This window comes from Macaca thibetana, chromosome 1 (genome assembly GCF_024542745.1).
Source record: "Macaca thibetana thibetana isolate TM-01 chromosome 1, ASM2454274v1, whole genome shotgun sequence".
In the NCBI taxonomy this organism is placed as follows: domain Eukaryota; kingdom Metazoa; phylum Chordata; class Mammalia; order Primates; family Cercopithecidae; genus Macaca; species Macaca thibetana.
In genome coordinates this window covers 88158184-88177642 of record NC_065578.1, presented here as the reverse complement: position 1 = coordinate 88177642, position 19459 = coordinate 88158184, and the positions used below count along the sequence as shown (strand labels likewise).

Sequence of the window (19459 nt, the reverse complement as noted above, 5' to 3'; positions counted from 1 at the left end):
CTGTCTCTCTGGAAAGTGGCTATAAACTCTGGCTGTTCCCTGATGAGGCTCCAGGGGAGGTCCTAGATGTTTGCAGTGTGCCTTTCATGGGCTACTTGTTTATCCTAGCAGATGGCCTGATGTTAAGTGTCTGACCCATGACCAGACATCCCTGGAAACTGGTTTATACTGGCAGACACCCCTGTGGCTCTTGTCTGACCTGTATCCAGTTTATTTCCACAGAGATAGCCACTCTCTAGGAAGAGGAGAGTTAGGTTCCAGTGTGTTGGTCAGTTGGGACACAGAGGAGGCAGCAGGCCTCCGGGACCAATGGGAAGTGAGGAGCGGTCCAGGATATACACACTTAACCAGCAGGTGGGGAACAGAGAGAGAGTGGGATCTGTGGGCCAAAGCCTTTTTGGGGGTCCAGGGTGTTACCCAAGCAGGTTTTCTGCAGAGAGTTCTGACAGATGGGTTTAGAGCAAGCAGGCACAAGCTCACAGAGTCAGGCTGTGATTGAGAGGTAGGTGGTCCCTGTGGCATGTCTAGGCAGTCCATGAGGAGGGTGGGGGTCAGTGGGCGAGTCAAGTAGGTTGTATCTAGCTGTCCCACAGTGAGGTGCTTGCCAGGAGGTGGTTGTCTCAGGCAGATATCTGAATCAACTACACTGAGGAACTGTGAGGAGGAAGAGAAGTGGAAATTGTGTCAAGGGTGACTAAGCCATGCTTCTGGTATAAGAAAGACCAACTTATATTCACAATGGATGCCAAAGCAACATACAGTCATAAGAATTCATTACACAATGTTTGGCTCAAACTGAAACACTATCCTTCCTTTCACATTAACTTATTTCTTCATTTGTTGTGAGAGAAGAGACTTTGGCAAGCAAAGGTTCCTGCAGTCCTATTGCCATAGAGCTGTATTTAACAGGCTCCCAAGCTCTATGCTTATATAAAAACCCTTAAGATGCTCTAGACTCTGAGATTTGGGAAGTGCTTTTTCTATATTGAGTGTAAATGTGCAGTTTATTTTATGAAATGATAAAAAGAAATGTTAGCACAGTTGTCATCACTTATATTTTTGCCTTTGAATCATAAATCCACAAGATTTCCATTTGAATTATTATTTTTTTAAAAGAACAAAATTTATATTTTATATGCTTCCAAAAGGAATGTGAGCCTACTCATATTAAAAGTTTTCTATGCAGTAATATATAAATATAAATGGTTGTATCTAAATCAAAAATCAATGACACATGGCTGGTGCAGTGACTCTTGTCTGTAATCCCAGAACTTTGGGAGGCCAAGGAAGGAGGATTACTTGAGCCCGGGAGTTCACCACCAGCCTGGGCAACATAGTGAGATCCTGTCTCTTAAATTTAAAAAAAAAAAAAAAATCAGTGACACATAGGAAGGGAAGAAAGCAAATATATCAGTCACCTAGGTTGACATAGTATTGTAATTAGCGTTAACTTGAGACTAAACTTCCTGACAGTAAAGGCAAATAGAAAAATGAAATTAGTTATGTAGTTTTTGAATAAAAGGAAACTTAGCTTTTTAGATAAGAACAATTATTTCCTGGAACTAAACTCTTCCAGATAGTAAACTGGATTTATCACATTGTGACATTAACTATCAAAAGAACAGTGATACAACTCAGAATATTACATTAAGCTCCTAATTAATTTCCATTTCTTTCCTCAGTCAATCCATTCTATATGCAATACTAATTTAGGTCTTAGATCTTGAATTACTGTGGTGATAATAGGAGCAAAAAAGATTTTGGTTAGGAAAGCTTTTCTGATAATGAAAACAAGATTTTTTTATGGTCTTCCTTCACTCATGTGGGAAAATGTTAATATCCACAAAACCTTCCTATATATAAAAAAATTTATGTTTTGTTTTACTCTTTCATCTGCTTAATTTGCAATGTGATAATTCTTCCAGATACTAAAAGTTGGCCCATAAACTAGAGATAAAAACAAAAACTCTTATTTAATCATGGCTTGAGAATAAAAGTAAACCATAATATTCATGAAAATAGTAATTATTTCCCTTTACAATTAATAGCAAGGGCTGACTAGTTAATATTTATTGAGAATTTATGATATAGTATGAATTACATTAGGAGCTTTGCAAATATATTCTCACAAAAGCCATATGAAATTGGTGCTATTATATCACTATTGATAGAGAAGAGGAGATAATCAAGTAATTTACTGAAGTTAATCAACTAATAAGTATCAAAGCTAGCCTCTGAATCCAGTAATTAGAAGACAAGATTTCAAATGAGATTATTAGTTTTTCTAGTGAAATAATAGGATCCAAAATTATGGAGGAGATAGTAAGAATGCAAAAACAAATTTCGGCCTTCATAAATCACTTAAATATGCTCACACATTTGATTTAAACTCTTACCATCAATAAATAAAGACTTTATTTAGTTCCCATGTCTAGCTGAGGCATTTCAAAAGAAATAGATTCCAACTTCCTTCTGTCTATAAAACCTTTATAATTATATTTATTGCCTTCTTTTCCTTTTTCAGCATCATGGTATTACATTACTTTTTTCTGGCAGGGCACCATGGCTCATGCCTGTAATCCCAGCACTTTGGGAGGCTGAGGCGGGCGTATCACTTGAGGTCAGGAGTTTGAGACCAGCCTGACCAACATGGTGAAACTCCATCTCTACTAAAAATACAAAGATTAGCCAGGCGTGGTGGTGCATGCCTGTAATCCCAGCTACTTGGGAGGCTAAGGCAGGAGAATTGCTTGAACTCAGGAGGTGGAGGTTGCAGTGAGGCGAGATCGCACCATTGCACTCCAGCCTGGGCAACAAGAGCGAAACTCCATCTCAAAAAAATAAATAAATAAATAAATTCTTTTTGTCTAAGCTCTACAAGAATAAATGAGTAGTACAGTGTCAATTAGAGTTAGTTAATAATCTCCTTCTACTCCCTTAGGTATTCACTCCTTTCTCTGGCTTCCTATGTACCTTCAATACACTGCTGTTGTATACCTGTCACATGCAATTTTTAGGTACTTTACAATTAGACTAAGTTTTTTAGCTGGTATTTTTGTTAGGGCCAAACCTGAATTACACATAAATACTTTGAAATAATAATTTAACTTCCTTATCTGTAAACAGAGGATTATAATTACCTCTCAGAATTGTGGTAACAACTAAATGAGATGATCATGTAACATGCTTAACCAATAATAAGTGTTCAATAAGTTGCAGTATGTTGTTAGCATTATTACTTGGAAATTTTATGTTCTCCTTAACACTTAAGGGGAGAATGGAGATTAAAATATCAGGTAAAAGGATAGTAGGGCTTTGTTTTAAAAATACAGGTGAACCTTTCTTCAGTGTCAAAAGTTTTACATGATTAATTTGAAAAGAACCACTAGTATTTAATGTATAGAAGAAAGAAGATATCTGCCTCAATTTGTTTTGAGCAATACATTATAAAATTTCATCAGTGACGATAACCATCAACATTAGTTGCTTTAGGGCATTCAAGAAGATCAAAGAGTATAAGTCAATAAAGTTGAAACAATATGAAATGTGGATTGCTGAAACTGAATGCCAGAGATATATCTTGCCCAGACCTTAAAGCAAGATTGAGGCAAGAGCGAGTAGGAGTATATATTTGACTTTTTCACAAATTTAAAAAACAGTATAATATATGGAAGTAAGAGATGAAATATAACAGTAGCATTTGGAAGAGCTAAACAGATATCCTGTATCTATAAATAATGAATAATATTAATTTATTCATTCAACAAATATACTTTTTGTCACTTATATGCTAGACACTGACCTAGGGGTTGGGAATACAATAGGTTACAAAACAGAGCTTTACTTTTATGGAACTTATAGTCTAATAGGCGGCTATGTGGAGATATAATCATTACTGATAAATACTTATAAATTTAGCAGTTATTTCCTTAGTAATATGGAAAGGCATCCCTCCTCTGCCCTTCACCTTTTCTACTCTCTTCCTGTGCTGAAAGCATGTATAAGCCTAATCACCCTGATGTATATGTGAGTACTGCCTTAGACTATCAGTAAAGCTCTGTGAATTCACTTCCCACCCCACCGTGCAGTGTGAGACTCTAGCATATTCTGTGACTATGTTCTGAGAAAATTTAAATAGGAGAAAATGTTGAATCTTGATAGACTGAAATGAAATACATGTTGCATCAGATTAAACTCATAGGCCACCTAATTTTCATTGTGGTTTTAGATCCAGACCTCTCTGATATGAAGAATAATGAGCCGTATGACTATAAGTTTGTGAAATGGATGACTAAACATAAGGTAATGTTTATTGTCCTTTACAAGATTGTATTATATTTTATAGTTAATTTATGAAGGAAACCTACTAGTATGCTTTGGAATCGATCAAATATAATGTTGTTATATGATACTCCACTTGTGGCTTTTAAAAGCATTTTTCTTTTTGGAAATTATTGTGACTATTTAAAAGTATCTAGTTGCCTCTAGTGTCTATAGTACCAAAATTAATATTTGAAGTGTAAGTAATTTTCTTATTATATGTTTCTATTTTTCAGAAACTATCAGCCATCCCCGTTTCAGCATTCTGTAACTCAGAGACTAAATCACAGTTTGAGAAGTTTGTGCGATTTTGCTTCATTAAAGTAAGTTCCTTGCTCTATTGAAAACACATATATAGTATCCTCCTTTCCATTTGTAAAGCACTATTTTCTTCTGTTTCTAAAAATGATATGCTCATATGCAGTTTTTAAATTTTGGCTTATGGTTTTAAAATTAACTGCTTACCACAATAAAATTTAACACTTTTTGAAAGAAGACAACATAATACAGACCCCTTACCATGTAATATGACAATTTCCAGCATTCACTGAAAAATTACTAGACATAAGAAAACAGAAGAAAATGTGACCTGTAGCAAAGCAAAAAATAAGTTAATAGAAATAGGCCTAAAGGTGACCCAAATCTAGAAATTAGCAGACAAGGACTTTAAAGTAAACATTTGAAGTATGTTTAAGAAATTAGATGAAAACGTGGTTATAATAAGTGAACAGAGAGATTCAAACTATTAAAAAAAAAAAAAAAAAAGAACCAAGTGGAAATTCAAGAACTTAAAAGTATAATATCTGCTATGAAATACTTATAGGGATAACAGAGTATTGAAGGTGTCAGAAAAAAAAAAAAAACAGCCAGAGGTCAGGTGTAGTGGCTCATGCCTGTAATCCCAACATGTTGGGAGACCAAGGCGGGAGGATTGCTTGAGTCCAGGAGTTCAAGACCAGCCTGGGAAACGTAACGAGATCCTGTCTTTATAAAAAAAAATGTTTACTTAGCCAGGCTTGCTGGCACATGCCTATGGTACTCGCTACTCAGGAGTTTATGGTACAAGGATCGCATAAGCCCAGCAGGTCCCCGTAGAAATGTTAACTAACTTCTTATCAGAAACAATGGAGACTAGAATACAATGAAATAACATCTTCTGAGCACTGACATAAAAAAAAAAAAAAAAAAAAGCCTAGAATGCTATATCTAGGAAAATATCCTTTAAAAATGAAAATGAAGTAGATATCCCTGAAGAGTGAAAGTTGAGAGATTTATCACCATCAAACTTCTCCTCCTTTTTTAAAAGGTTCCAAGTATGTTACTGCTGTTTTTAAAATGTAGTTGGTACTGAAAATAGTTTTACTAAGATCAAGACACTTTATCAACTCACTCATCTTTAAACCTAATCAGAATAACATAAACACTGTTTTCAACTTTTAGAGACAACCGATAGACAGACTATGCCAGACTTGCCCAGAATAGAATATAAATATTAACAACCTAACAATGTAAACATTCAATTGACTGAAATTTTAAAGAACGGTAACGCTATTAATATCCATCATCTTACACTGGATTGAGAAATAGTGGTATATTATTTGAAATTTTAAACAAAACTAACAGAAGAAAGAAGTAACATAGGACTTCCAGTTTTAAAATGGTAAACCCAGCCCTTCCCTAATCGCTTTTTAGAAATTATTTAAAAACAACTAAGACAATAGAAAACAAATTCCCCAGTGTTTAAGGAAAGGTTGCTAAATACTGTGAAGGTGATAGTAGAGGGAAGATACCTAGAAAGGATCCTGCTTTTACATCTTCAAATTACAGACAAAGCCAGAAGGCAGCATACTCATTATTGAGAACAATAGAAGCAGTTGATGCACTGGCAGCAGGAACTTCTCTAGACCGTTTGGCATCATGGAGGAAACAGGGCAAAAACATACAGTCATGTCATCCGGAAACTATGTGAGGTAGGTGGAAAGGAGACTCTGGTTGGTCTATAGATTTCCTCATTTACTCCTGTCATTTTGCTAAAAGCTATGTTGAAGCAATGCGGAAGAGATGTATTAAATTGGGGATAACCAATTTAATTATTTGGTAAGAAATCTGGTCTAAAAGAACTCCCGCCCACTGAGTTAAATTTTACTATGTAAATTTTCAACTATATTAAATTTTACTATGAGACAAGGAGAATTTCTGCTCTTTTCTGGTGCTGCCCCAGCTTCTCCCTTATACAAATCAGCAAATCTATCTTCAAATCACGGACAAAGCCAGCAGGTAGCATGCTTATTGCCCAGAACAATAGGTATAGTACATGCTTTGGCAGTGGAAGCTTACAAAGAGAATTCAATAAAAAATGATTAATAATCAAAGGGGAGGGTCCAGGTGTGGTGGCTCACACCTGTAATCCCAGCACTTTGGGAGGCCAAGGCAGGAGGATCATTTGAGGTCAGCAGTTCACAACCAGCCTGGCCAACATGGTGAAACCCCATCTCTACTAAAAATACAAAAAATTGGGGTGGGTGTGATGGCACATGCCTGTAATCTCAGTTACTCGGGAGGCAGAGGCACGAGAATCACTTGAACCCAGGAGGTAGAGGTTGCAATGAGCTGAGATTGCTCCACTGCACTCCAGCCTGGGTGATGGAGTGAGACTCTGTCTCAAGAAATATAATAACAATAATAATAATAATAAAAGAGGAACCAACTGTGAATCTATATAGGACACTGTAAGGAAAAGAGAAAGGTACAAGGAAAAACAAGTGTTAGAGAATATTCGCCCAAAAAAAAATGTTGCCATAGAGCAAATAAAATTAGTGCTATTTCAAATTTAAAACCTTTAAAATGAGAAATTAAAGCAGAGATTTTACGAATTCAGGGAAGATAGAGTAAGATATTATAAGAAGATCAAATGGGAGCTATCAGAGTTCAGGTAGGAAATTGAAAAGAAAAAATAAAGCTATTGGAAATTATGGTGACATTATTTGCTAAAATAATGAACACTAAAAGAACACTAAATACTTCTGTAAGGACATTAAGGATGGAGATAAGTGAACAAAAGGAAGTGGAAAGGAACAAATAATTTTTAAAATATTAGGCAGAAAAATGATTTATGCAGAGGAAAAATAAAATACGTAGAGTTGCTAGAAAAAAATAAGAGCAGAACAAATGGAACCTGGAAATAATAATAATTGTCATACAATTATTAACACTGAGATATACCTCGCTTGATATATTGGGCTTCAAAGACAATTCCTTTGAGCACCTAGATAATAAGGTCAAGGCCTCCAGAGGGGCCAGGAGAGGAGGATCAGGGTGGACCCAGACTCTTCTTACATCAACAGTCAATATTGGCAAACAGTGTGGAAGTAGCTGGAAGTTTCTAGGGAAAGTGGACACACCTAACTCCACCTCTTAGAAAGGCTAAAAATAAAACAATGACAAAACCATACTAAGAAAACAGAGACTGAAAGAAAGCAGTTTGAATTCAGAGCAAGATAGAAGTGATAAAAATAAATAAATGTAAGGCAAAAATAACACTTTGTAATATTATGGGTAAGATCCTTAGTAGTTGTTAAACTTATAAAAGTTGTCAAACTTATTTCATAGTAAGAGAAATGAAAATTAGAATTGCAAAGAAATTTTATTTTATCTCTTAGATTGGAAACAGCCAAAACAACTAAAAAGTTTCATAAAACACTCTCACAAATTGAGAGTGGGAGTATAATTTGTAAAATCTCTATGGTGGTTAGTTTGAAAATTTCTATCCAGATGTGATTTCCCATGCCCTTTGACCCAACAATTCTACTTCTACAAGTTTCTTGTGGATTTACTTGCACATTTTGAATGACTTGTATTCAAGAATTTTCACTGAGGCATCATTTGTAATAGCAAAATATTGTCAACAACAAAATTATTCACCAGTGGGGGCCGCTTGAATAGCTACATTTACATCAACCTAAATGCCCATCAATGACAGATTGGATAAAGAAAATGTGGTACATATACACCATGGACTACTATGCAGCCATAAAAAAGAATGAAGTCGTGTCTTTTGCAGGAACATGGGTGGAGCTGGAGCCCATTACCCTTAGTAAACTAACACAGGAACAGAAAACCAAATATCACATGTTCTCTCTTATAAGTGGGAGCCAAAAATAATGAGAACTCGTGAACACAAAGAAAGGAACAACAGACACTGGGGCCTCCTTGAGGATGGAGGTTGGGAGGAGGGAAAGGAGCAGAAAAGGTAACTATTGGTACTGTGCTTAACACCTGGGTGATGAAATAATCTGTACAACAAACCTCTGTGACATGAGTCTACCTATGTAACAAGCCTTCACATGTACCCCCAAACCTAAAATAAAAGTTAAAAATAAATAAACAAGAATAATAAAAAATATACAATTTTAAAAAGAAAGATAGATGAAAATCTCTGGAAAAATACATAATGAAATCCCAGTGTTGCCTCTGGAGAGAAAAACTGGGTGACTGAGGGAGATAGGTGGGAAGCTGACCTACTTTAAAACAAATATTTTGAAATGCTCTCAACCTAAAAGTTTCAAGAACTTTTTTCTAAACTATTTCAGAGTAAGTCGTCAACTTAATTACTGATGATGCTCCTATCACCCCCATATACTTTCTTGTGTATTCTTCACAAACAAGACATTGTCCTCCCAAACCACAATATAACCCTCAAAATCATGAAGTTAACGTTGATACTCCATCTAATCCTCAGATCCAACATAAATGTCATTCATTGTCCCAATAATGTCCTTTTTATAACAATTTATGTAATTAATTCAGGCTAGAATCATGCATCACATTTAGTTGTCATGTCTCCTTCAAGCTAGAATGGTTTCTCAGTTTTCTTTAACTTTCATGATCTTGATACTTTTAAAAATTATCAACGAATTATTTTTAAGAAAGTACCTCAATTTAAGCTTGATGTTTCCTCATGCTCAGATTCAGGCTATGCACTTCAGCAGGAAACCACAGAAGTGATGATGTTCTATCCTCTTCATTGTATCAGGTGGCACATGATTTCAATTATTCCTATTACCAGTGATGTTAACTTTAACCACCTGATTAAGGTGGTGTTTGCCAGTCTTTTCTAGTATAAAGTTACACTTTTTCTTGTTAAATAGTAAATATTTTATAGTAAGGTATTATGAAAATATTCCATATCTCATTAAGCAATTTATTTATTAACTTATTCATATGTATCAATGTGGACTTCTGGATTTTTATTTTATAGTACAGTTGGCTAAAATTTATTATTATTATTACTTATTTTGATACTTAGATTTTCCCAGATTTGGCCACTAGTCATGTAATTACTAATTTAATCAATACTTCTGTATGGGATCAATCTCCTGTCAAAGCCACTGCGCACCCCTCACCTTCCCAGTCCCTGAGAGGATACCCTTTTCCCCGTTCAGGCTTTGACATTTTGTGCCAGGCTGCTACATTACATCTTCACCCTGCCTGGGCTTTATCACCCATGCCGACCTGTCCTGTCATCCTCCTGGAGAGGTGCCCCCATCTAGGTCTCCAATACCCCATACCAGGCCACCACTGTCATCTACTACACAGAAGCCCTCCTTGCCCCTCTTGGGCACTGACACCATGCCAGATGCCTGCCTCACCTCATCCAGGCTCCAGGACCCTACATGAGGCCACCCTACCATACAGGTGCCTCACTTACCCCACTCAGAGTCTGACATCCTATTGCAGCCAGCACTATCACCTCATGACACCTGTGCTGGCCACCCTGCTCACTCCACTCTGGCTGCAGTGTCCTGCACTAGGGTTGCCAAGGCTCTTCCAGCCCTATACATGGACAGCCGCTTTGCTCAACCTCACCTATTGGCTTTCAGACTGAATCATTCTGGTGGAGAGAGAAGACAAAGAAAAAGAAGTAGAGAAACAGAAGATGAACAACAGAAGGCTGGATTTTTTCTGCTTACACCTGTCTAATTTTATGCTATATGTATGAATCACCTATTCAAAAAATAAACTATTTTTCAATAATTACAACTAGGAAACCTTGAAAACAAGGGGCAGAGTACTGTGAATGAACTAATTTTTTTGTTCAGAGCAAAGTATAGGTATAGTAGATAATATGTGAAGTTCACAAATAAGGAAATAAAAGGATAAACACATTATTAGATTTTGGTGGTAGCCATTAGAACTAAAACCAGAAATTGCCATAAAAGGTTATCTTGAAGTTAGAGGGAGTCATAGGAAGGGGTGGAAAGGGGGTGGAGCAGATAGCTATTATTTTTCCGTGTAAACTCTTCTGTACCCTTTGACCTATTTCTGTAATTATAATTCATTTGGTTAACTGTTTTCCTGTTTTGGGTTCTGCTTTTGCTTTTTCACTTTGAAAATTTTTCTTCACTTGACATCAGATATTCACTTAAATCTTCATTATGTTGTATATTTAAATATTTGCTTCATCTTGAATTTATGTCTATCTGTAATAATGATGATTATTTCATTAATTTACAGAAGGACAGCACACTGGATGCTGCTGAAGAAATCATCAAGGCATGGAGTGTACAGAAGTCTTGATATGTGCAGAATGGATTAATGTTTGTTAGATGACCTAGTATGGAATTGTTACTTAGTGCTGCCACCTGCTGGATGTTAAAAGGTATTTCGGTACAACTGGAATTTAAATATTTACATTGTTTTTCCAAAGCAGTTAACCCAACTCCTAACAATATTTAGGGGATCTGACCTTTTTTTTCAGTTGAAATGTATTAACACATCTTCCATGATCATTTTTTAAGAGAGTCAGCATAACATAGTGGATAAGAACTGTGAGATGTTTAACCTCTCAGTAACTTGGTTCCTTCATTATAAAATGGGAATAAAATCAGTACCTGTTTCATATGAAGGTCATTTCTGAGAATTAAATGGACTAATGTATGCAAAAGCCTGGCAAACAATAAACACTCATCTGACTTTAGCCGGTTTCATGTTTCCACCATTGTGTAAAAACTCCTAACCAGTTCCACCCCTCTACCATATGTATTTTGTTTTGTGTACCCACCTGTAGTTCCTCCCCTTCATTTACCAATGGCCTTGAACTCTGTTCAAGTTTTGCTTCATACCCCGAGTACTGCTATTATTTGCGGTGGCTTCAGGTCCACGTGGAGTAGCCAGGCTTTCCATACTTTGACCTCCTCACCTCTGGTGATGTTCACCTCCACTGCACTTCAGCCATCCACTGCCTTGGTCACTCCCTGAGGCTTTTATCATTCAAGTTGGCTTCACCTTTTGAGATCACAAACTCATCATCTCCCACTATAATGACCTATTCTTCCAGCTCATTATTGCTGTCTTGTGCACATGCTCTCCCTTTTATTTCTCTCTCTCTCTATTCCCCCACCCCGCCTTCCATCTCCTTCTCCTCAGCTCTTTTCAAAAATCACTTCTTGGCCAGGCGCAGTGGCTCATGCCTGTAATCCCAGCACTTTGGGAGGCCGAGGCGGGTGGATCACTTGAAGTCAGGAGTTTGAGACCAGCTTGGACAACATGGTGAAACCCCATGACTACTAAAAATACAAAAAAAAAAAAAAAATTAGCCAGGCGTGGTGGCATATTTCCATAATCCCAGCTACTTGGGAGGTTGAGGCAGGAGAATTGCTCAAACCTGGGAGATAGAGTCTACAGTGAGCCAAGACTGGGCCACTGCACTCCAGCCTGGGCAACACAGTGAAACTCCATCTCAAAAAAAAAAAAAAAAAAAATCACTTCTTTAAACTTACTACAATTTCAAATCCACTATTTCACAAAAAATTGGTCTATGACCTTCTTTCATTAGACTCTACTAGAATCCTTGTTGAAGACAGAGATTCTGGTCATCACCCAGACCTAGTGAATAACAATTTCAGGATGTAGCCCTCCAGGTGATACTTACACACATGAAAGTTTGATCATTACTGCTGTAGTTTGTAGAATCCTCCATTTTATTTCTATCCATTTCCTTAAATCTTTACTCCCTTTCTCATCTAGCCTTGACTTCATTGTCCATCACTTCAGCCCAGATGCTTTTGCTGCCTTGAATTATTTGCACCATTGTTCTATCTCAGCTGGTCAAAAAGAGAGAGGGGTTGGAGCTCCATGCCTGTACCTGGGCTGTACATTGCACAGTTGGGCAGGTTCTAGCAACCATGAATTCACATCACTGACACAAACTAAACATAATTCTATATTCCCCTACCTTTTACCACAGCAGCAATTCCTACCATTCTCCTATATTTATGTTTTGTTTTGAGACGGAGTCTCATTCTGTTGCCAAGGCTGGGGTGCAGTGCCGCAATCTCAGCTCACTGCAACCTCCGCCCCCCAGGTTCAAGCAATTCTCATGCCTCAACTATCCATATAGCTGGGATTACGAGTGTGCACCACCACACCTGGCTAATTTTTGTATTTTTAGTAGAGACAGATTTCACCTTTTTGGCCAGCCTGATCACAAACTCCTGGCCTCAAGTGATTCGCCTGCCTCAGCCTCCCAAAGTGCTGGAATTACAGGTATGAGCCACCGCACCCAGCTGATTCTCCTATTTTTAATAACAAAAATATTGTACCTCCATTCTCACCTCAAAGCCTACCACCAGTAGCATGATTAAATCATAGCAAATGACTTCAACCCCACTTCTGTGAAAAATATATTGAATAAAACAAGCTACCAAACCAGCACTTCCAACTAGGATCATACCAATAAGCCTGTGACTTGTCTGCATCATCATCCATCCTTCCTTCCCTCCAGTTATAATGGTCATTCATCCTTTGACTTGTCCAAGGCCAACTAGGTTAGGGGTGGCAGTAGAGTAAGGAGGACTTGGTTAAAAATTACCAGGCCCAGCCATCTAGAAGGAAGCTCAGGACCCCAAAAGCCAACAATTCTGTAGCAACAGAAATCCCATGGCAAATGTTTAGCCTGTCCACTCTTGTTGGGAACTTGACAAAATATTCACCAGGATTTAAAGCAGCTTTTTGCAGCCCTGGGCTTGTCTAATGCTAATTCCACTGCCTGTGCTCCGGATCTTGTTTCCTCACACACTCTCAGAATTGGCTCAGTCTATGCTCTTGGACTTTCAATCTCTACTGGTTCCCTTCTTCAGAAGTGGGACATGTTCAAATCTCTGCCATCCTAGAAAATTCTTTCACTGATTGATTCTATCTACTAACCTCCTATGTCTTCCTATTCAGGGCAAAATTCCTTCTATCTTTCCTCTCTGTCTTCCTCCTCCCTCCTTTCCTTCTTTCCTTTGTTCCTATCTTCTTTACTTCTTCCCTCTCTGCCTCCCTCCTTCCCCTACTTTTTCCTTCCCTCCTCTCTTTTCCCTTTTTCCTTCTTCTCCTTCCTTCCACAAGTATCACTTGAACCCCTACTATGTGCCAGGCACTCTTGTAGGCACTTAGTATACATCGGTGAACAAAAATTAAAGATTCCTCCTCTAGGGCTTTTCATCTAGCCAGGGGAGGGAGATTAAGTCATAAACATAATAAAATATATTGTATGTAAATTTATACCTAATTATATGAAGAAAAGAAGTAGAGCAGGATAAAGGGGGATGACTGTTACAGAAGCAAATTGAAATTCCAATAGTGTGGTCAGAAAAGGTCTTATGGAGGCGACATGGAAGCAGATTTAAAGGAGGGAAGGGAGACAGGCTTGTGCAGGTCTTGGGGAGAACATTCCCAGCAGAAGGACTAGACAGTGCAGTGCTTCTAAGGCAGGAGGGTGCCTGGCATGTTTGATGAGTAGCTAAAAGTCTGGTATGATTGGATGGAATAACCAAGGGGGAGAGTAGTAGGTGTTACATCAGAGAAGTAACATAGGACCTCAAGGACTATTGTAAGGATGATGGCTTAATCCAGAGAATCAGGGTGTTGTTCCGTTCTTTTTAATATGTAAAATAATGCCAGCTGGGTGCCATGGCTCATACAGGTAATCCCAGCACTTTGGGATGCTGAGACAGGAGGATCACTTGAGGCTAGGAGTTCAAAACCAGCCTGGGCAACATAGTGAGACCTTATCTCCACCGAAAAGAATTTTAAAATTATCCAGGCATGTTGGTGTGCTCCCATAGTCCCAGCTACTTGGGAGACTGAGTGGGGAGGATTGCTTGAACCGAACCCAGGAGGTCGAGGCTGCAGTGAGCTGTGATCACACCACTGCACTCCAGCCTGGGCAACAAAGCAAGACCCTCTCTCAAAATAATAATAGTAATAATGTCTGTTGCGGCATTGTAAATAATTACTCCAAATGGGAAACAACCAAAATATCCATCAACAGTCTAATAATTTAGGGGGTCTATTCATACAGTGGAATATCATATAGCAATGAAAATTAACAAAGTACAGCTACACACAATAACATGAATGAATTTCATTGACACTGTTGTCATAGGGTTTCTGCACAGTGCCTTCAAAGAATCAGCTAGCACTCTCAGTAGACAGTATTCTGTAATGCTAGAATCTAGTGCTGTGATCATTGAAGCTTTGCATGTCAGCCTCAACCTCGGGGCTTCTGGAATTTCTGTGTGCACCCTAGAGTGAGGGTTTCCACAGTTTGGTCCAACAGCCCTAAGACTACCATGGGAAACTCCATGTCTGGGCGATTCAAGAGACAGGATCATTATCTTTTTCATTGAGCTGTGATGTGGAGACCTGAGCTGTGGAGCGGGAGGAAATAGATTTTTTTTTTTTTCAGTCGCAAGATTTAATAGAGTGAAGACAGAGCTCCCATACAAACGGAGGGGACCCAAAGAGGGTAACCGTGCTGGCTGGAATGCCTGGGTTTATGTCCTGATCATTGCCCCTCCCACTGTGCTCTCAGGCAATAGGTGATTGGCTATTTCTTTACCTCCTGTTTTTGACTAATTAGCATTTTAGTGAGTTCTCTGATTGGTCAGGTGTGAGCTAAGTTGCAATCCTCATGTTTAAAGGTGGATGCGGTCACCTTCCCAGCTAGCCTTAGGGATTTTTAGTTGGCCTAGGAAATCCAGCTAGTCCTGTCTCTCAGTCCCCCCTCTCAACAGGAAAACCCAAATGCTGTTGGGGAGGTTGGCCGATGACAGCTCTAACTGCTTCCTTCTGAATTGGGACATAGTAGGGGTCGTGCAGTTGAGATTTCCTCGGGAGGGTGCCTTCAATGTCATTAACATCGGAGCATGGGCTAGCAGGCCAGTCCAGGGGTCCACGGTGGATCTTAGTCATGGACTACATCTGGGCCTCCATTTGAAGAATGATTTGTAGTTTTACAGCTTGGATCCTGGAAGAGACAAACTTAACAAGTAGGTTAAAGATACAGGAATTGAAATGTATGGCCTGCAGTGCAGGGGATTATTTCTTTGGCACACTTTACAGACCCTGACTATCTGCTTGATAGTTTTGAAAAGGCCTGGACCAGTAAATAACAATTTGGCCATCTGATGGGTGCTATCAATGCCTAAGTGAAAGGCTTGGTGAAGGGTTTAAATAATTCCCATTGGTTAGCTGCAGGCAAAAGTATTTTTCCTTCTTCGGTGGCTAGCCATCCTGAGGGGAGGAAACTATGTCCTCGTGAGGTTCCCCATTCTATTTCTTCTTCTGAGTACTGGGGCTTGGTTTCCCAGAGGGGACTACCTCATACTAGGGGTCCTTCTATAAGCATTTCTAATGGAGGGTCCTGCCTTGCGGCTCTTTTGGCTTCAATATCGGCTTGGCAGTTCCCTTCTATTTCCCTTTCCTTTCCTTTCTGATGACCCCAGCAGTGTAAGACTGCCACCTCTTTAGGTTTCTGTACAGCCAATAATAATCTCCTAATGGCTTCCTGATGTTTGATAGGTGTTCCCTCAGAAGTTAGGAATTCCCTTTCTCTCCATATTGCTGCATGGGCATGTAGGACTAGGTAAGCATACGTAGAGTCTGTATATATATTTACCCTTTTTCCTTCTCCTAATTCTAGTGCCCGAGTGAGGGCTATTAGTTCTGCCAGCTGAGCACTAGTTCCTGGAGTGAGGGGATTACCTCCAAGTATTCCATTATCACTGACCACTGCATACCCCACGTTTCAAAGTCCTTTTTCTACAAAGGAATTTCCATCAGTATACAAGTTGAGGTCGGGATCAGTCAAGGGAACCTCTAGAAGGTCCCCTCAAGTGGCGCAGGTTTGAGCAATTACTTGTTGACAGTTACGTTCCATTTTTTTCTTCACTGTCTGGAAGAAATGTGACTGCATTAAGAACTGCGTAGTCACAGCACCGGTCCTTCAAGTAATAGAGCCTGATACTTAAGCAAATGGTTGTCTGACAGCCACAAGTCTCCTTTGCAGTGAGTATGCCGTTCACATCATGAGATGTCCACACAGTCAGATCTCTTCCCTGTATCATTTTAACTGCTTCAGATACTAAGACGGCTACTGCTGCCACTACCAGTAAACAATGAGGCCAACCCTTTGCCAATACATCAATTTCCTTACTCAGGTATGCCACAGGTTACAAGCTGGTCCCTCAGACCTGTGTAAGGACTCCTAGAGCTATCCCTGTTTTTTTCTGTGACATATAAAGAAAAGTCTTGCCCTGTTGGCAAGCTTAACACTGGGGCTTGGGTTCGGGCCTTCTTTAGGGCCTGGAAAGCCGCTTCTGCTTCAGGTGTCCATCTTACGAAATGGGTATTGGCTTTCTGAGTTTTCTTAATTAGTGAATATAATGGTCTGGCTATTTCGCCATACCTGGGAATCCATATTCAGCAGAAGGCTGTTATGCCAAGGAACCCTCTTAGTTGCTTTAGGGTTTTGGGATGAGGATAAGCCAGTATAGGCTGGACACATTCCTCACTGAGGGCCCTGGTGCCTTTGGATAATTTTGGCCCTAAGTATTTAACCTGCTGTGAGCAGAGCAGAGCCTTTGGTTTGGAAACCTTGTAGCCACAGGTGGCGAGGAAATTTAAGAGTGCTTGGGTGGCTTGATGGCACAAGGTTTCTGAACGGGTGGCTAAAATTAAATCACCACGTACTGAAGGACAAGAGTGTCCAGGTATGAGAACTGGCTCAAGTCTTGGGCTAATGCCTGGCCAAATAGATGGGGGCTATCCCTGAACCCTTGGGGTAAAACAGTCCAGGTGAGTTGAGACATTGGGTTCGAAGGATCTTCAAAGGCAAACAAGAATTGAGAGCCAGGATGTACAGGGATACAGAAAAAGGCATCCTTAAGGTCCAGGACTGTAAACCACTCTGCTTCCTCTGGTATTTGGGAAAACAGAGTATAAGGGTTAGGTACAGCTGGGTATAGAGGAACAACAGCCTCATTGATAATCCTGAGATCCTGCACTAACCTCCACTGTCCGTTGGGTTTCTGTACTCCTAAAATTGGAGTATTGCAGGGGCTATTGCATGGTTTTACTAGGCCTTGGGCTTTTAGGTTCTTAACAATCTTTTGGAGTCCTTGTTGGGACTCGGGTCTAAAGGGGTACTGCCTTTGGTAGGGAAAGGAGGTGGAATCCTTTAGTTTAACTTGAACAGGACGGGCATTCTTTGCTCATCCATATTGTCCTTCTGTTGCCCAGACTTCAGGATTAATTCCTTCCTTAAGCAGGGGACAACAAACATGTGTTCCTTCTCCTATGTTCAGGTGTATAATGGCCCCTGCTTTTGCTAGAATGTCTCTCCCTGACAAGGGAGTGGGGCTTTCAGGCATAATTAGAAAAGCATGTGAAAAGAGTAAAGCTCCCCAGTCACAACTTAGGGGCTGGGAGAAGTATCTCGTGACTGGCTGTCTTAGGACCCCTTGGATAGTGACAGATCTGGAGGACAGTTGTCTGGGACAGGAGAGTAAGACTGAGAAGGCCAAGCCTGTGTCCAGGAGACAGCTTACCTCCTGGCCCTCAATGATCAAGCATACTTGGGGCTCTGTGAGGGTGATGGCATGGGCTGGCGCTTGCCCCAGGCACCCTCAGTCCTACTGCTGGATCATCTGGTTAGTGGCTTCTGACTCAGGGGACCTTTGTCTCCTGGGGCAGTGGGCCTTCCAGTGATTCCCTTGACATAAGGGGCATGGACGAGGGGGAGGCTTACTTCTACTTTAACAATCTTTTTTAAAGTGTCCATGTAGACCGCACTGGAAGCAAGCCGTATTAGGCATTTGGTTTGCCCAACTGTTCTCTTTTCCCGAGCCTCTGAAGTCCACTTGCCTGAGGGCCATGACTAAATGGTGGTCTTTTTTTTTTATCCTGTTCCGCCTGCTCCTCCTGATCTCTATTATAAAAAACCAAGGTTGCCAAGTTCAATGGGGTTTCTAAGTTTTGCTCCAGGCCTAAGATGGACTTCTGAATTTTTTGTCTACAGCTGACTGAGTGATAAATTTATCTTTTAAGATTAGTTGGCCTTCAATAGAGTCAGGTGACAGGGAGGTATGCTTCCTCAATGCCTCCCTCAGTCTCTCCAGAAAGGCAGTAGGATTTTATACACACACACACAGACACACACACACACACACACACACACACACAGTTTAAGTTCTAGGGTACATGTGTACAACGTGCAGGTTTGTTACATATGTATACATGTGCCATCTTGGTGTGCTGCACCCATTAACTCGTCATTTACATTAGGTATATCTCCTAATGCTGATCCTCCCCCCTCCCCCAACCCCACAACAGACCCCAGTGTGTGATGTTCCCCTTCTTGTGTCCAAGTGTTCTCATTGTTCAATTCCCACCTATAAGTGAGAACATGCGGTGTTTGGTTTTTTGTCCTTACAATAGTTTGCTGAGAATGATGCTTCCAGTTTCATCCATGTTCCTACAAAGGACATGAACTCATCATTTTTTATGGCTGTATAGCATTCCATGGTGTATATGTGCCACAATTTCTTAATCCAGTCTATCATTGGTGGACATTTGGGTTGGTTCCAAGTCTTTGCTATTGTGAATAGTGCCACAATAAACATACATGTGCATGTGTCTTTATAGCAGCATGATTTATAATCCTTTGGGTATATATCCAGTAATGGGATGGCTGAGTCAAATGGTATTTCTAGTCCTAGATCCCTGAGGAATCACCACACTGTCTTCCACAGTGGTTGAACTAGTTTACAGTCCTACCAACAGTGTAAAAGTGTTGCTATTTCTCCGCATCCTC

The 19459-nt window shown here is 39.7% G+C and overlaps 2 protein-coding genes and 1 long non-coding RNA gene across 4 annotated transcripts in view; 2 read left to right on the top strand and 1 right to left on the bottom strand.

The window, feature by feature from the left end:
• The window catches only part of GTF2B (general transcription factor IIB), a 121527-nt gene that overhangs the window by 25534 nt on the left and 76534 nt on the right, over nt 1-19459 (top strand). The gene's annotated exons all lie outside the window — the stretch shown is intronic.
• KYAT3 (kynurenine aminotransferase 3) overlaps nt 1-19459 on the top strand; it is an 84002-nt gene that overhangs the window by 51456 nt on the left and 13087 nt on the right. The window contains exons 12-14 of one of the 2 annotated variants that reach the window (XR_007729243.1): nt 4229-4302; nt 4557-4643; nt 10834-10978. Coding sequence is in view for 1 of the 2 variants with exons in the window: in XM_050806596.1 (XP_050662553.1) it covers nt 4229-4302; nt 4557-4643; nt 10834-10896 (224 nt within the window). In the remaining variant the exon portion in view is untranslated. Of the gene's footprint in view, nt 1-4228; nt 4303-4556; nt 4644-10833; nt 11297-19459 lie in introns of those variants that run through there. The other variant, XM_050806596.1, reaches the window with a different exon arrangement.
• The window catches only part of LOC126964001 (uncharacterized), a 190248-nt gene that overhangs the window by 170589 nt on the left and 200 nt on the right, over nt 1-19459 (bottom strand). The window lies entirely within an intron of this gene.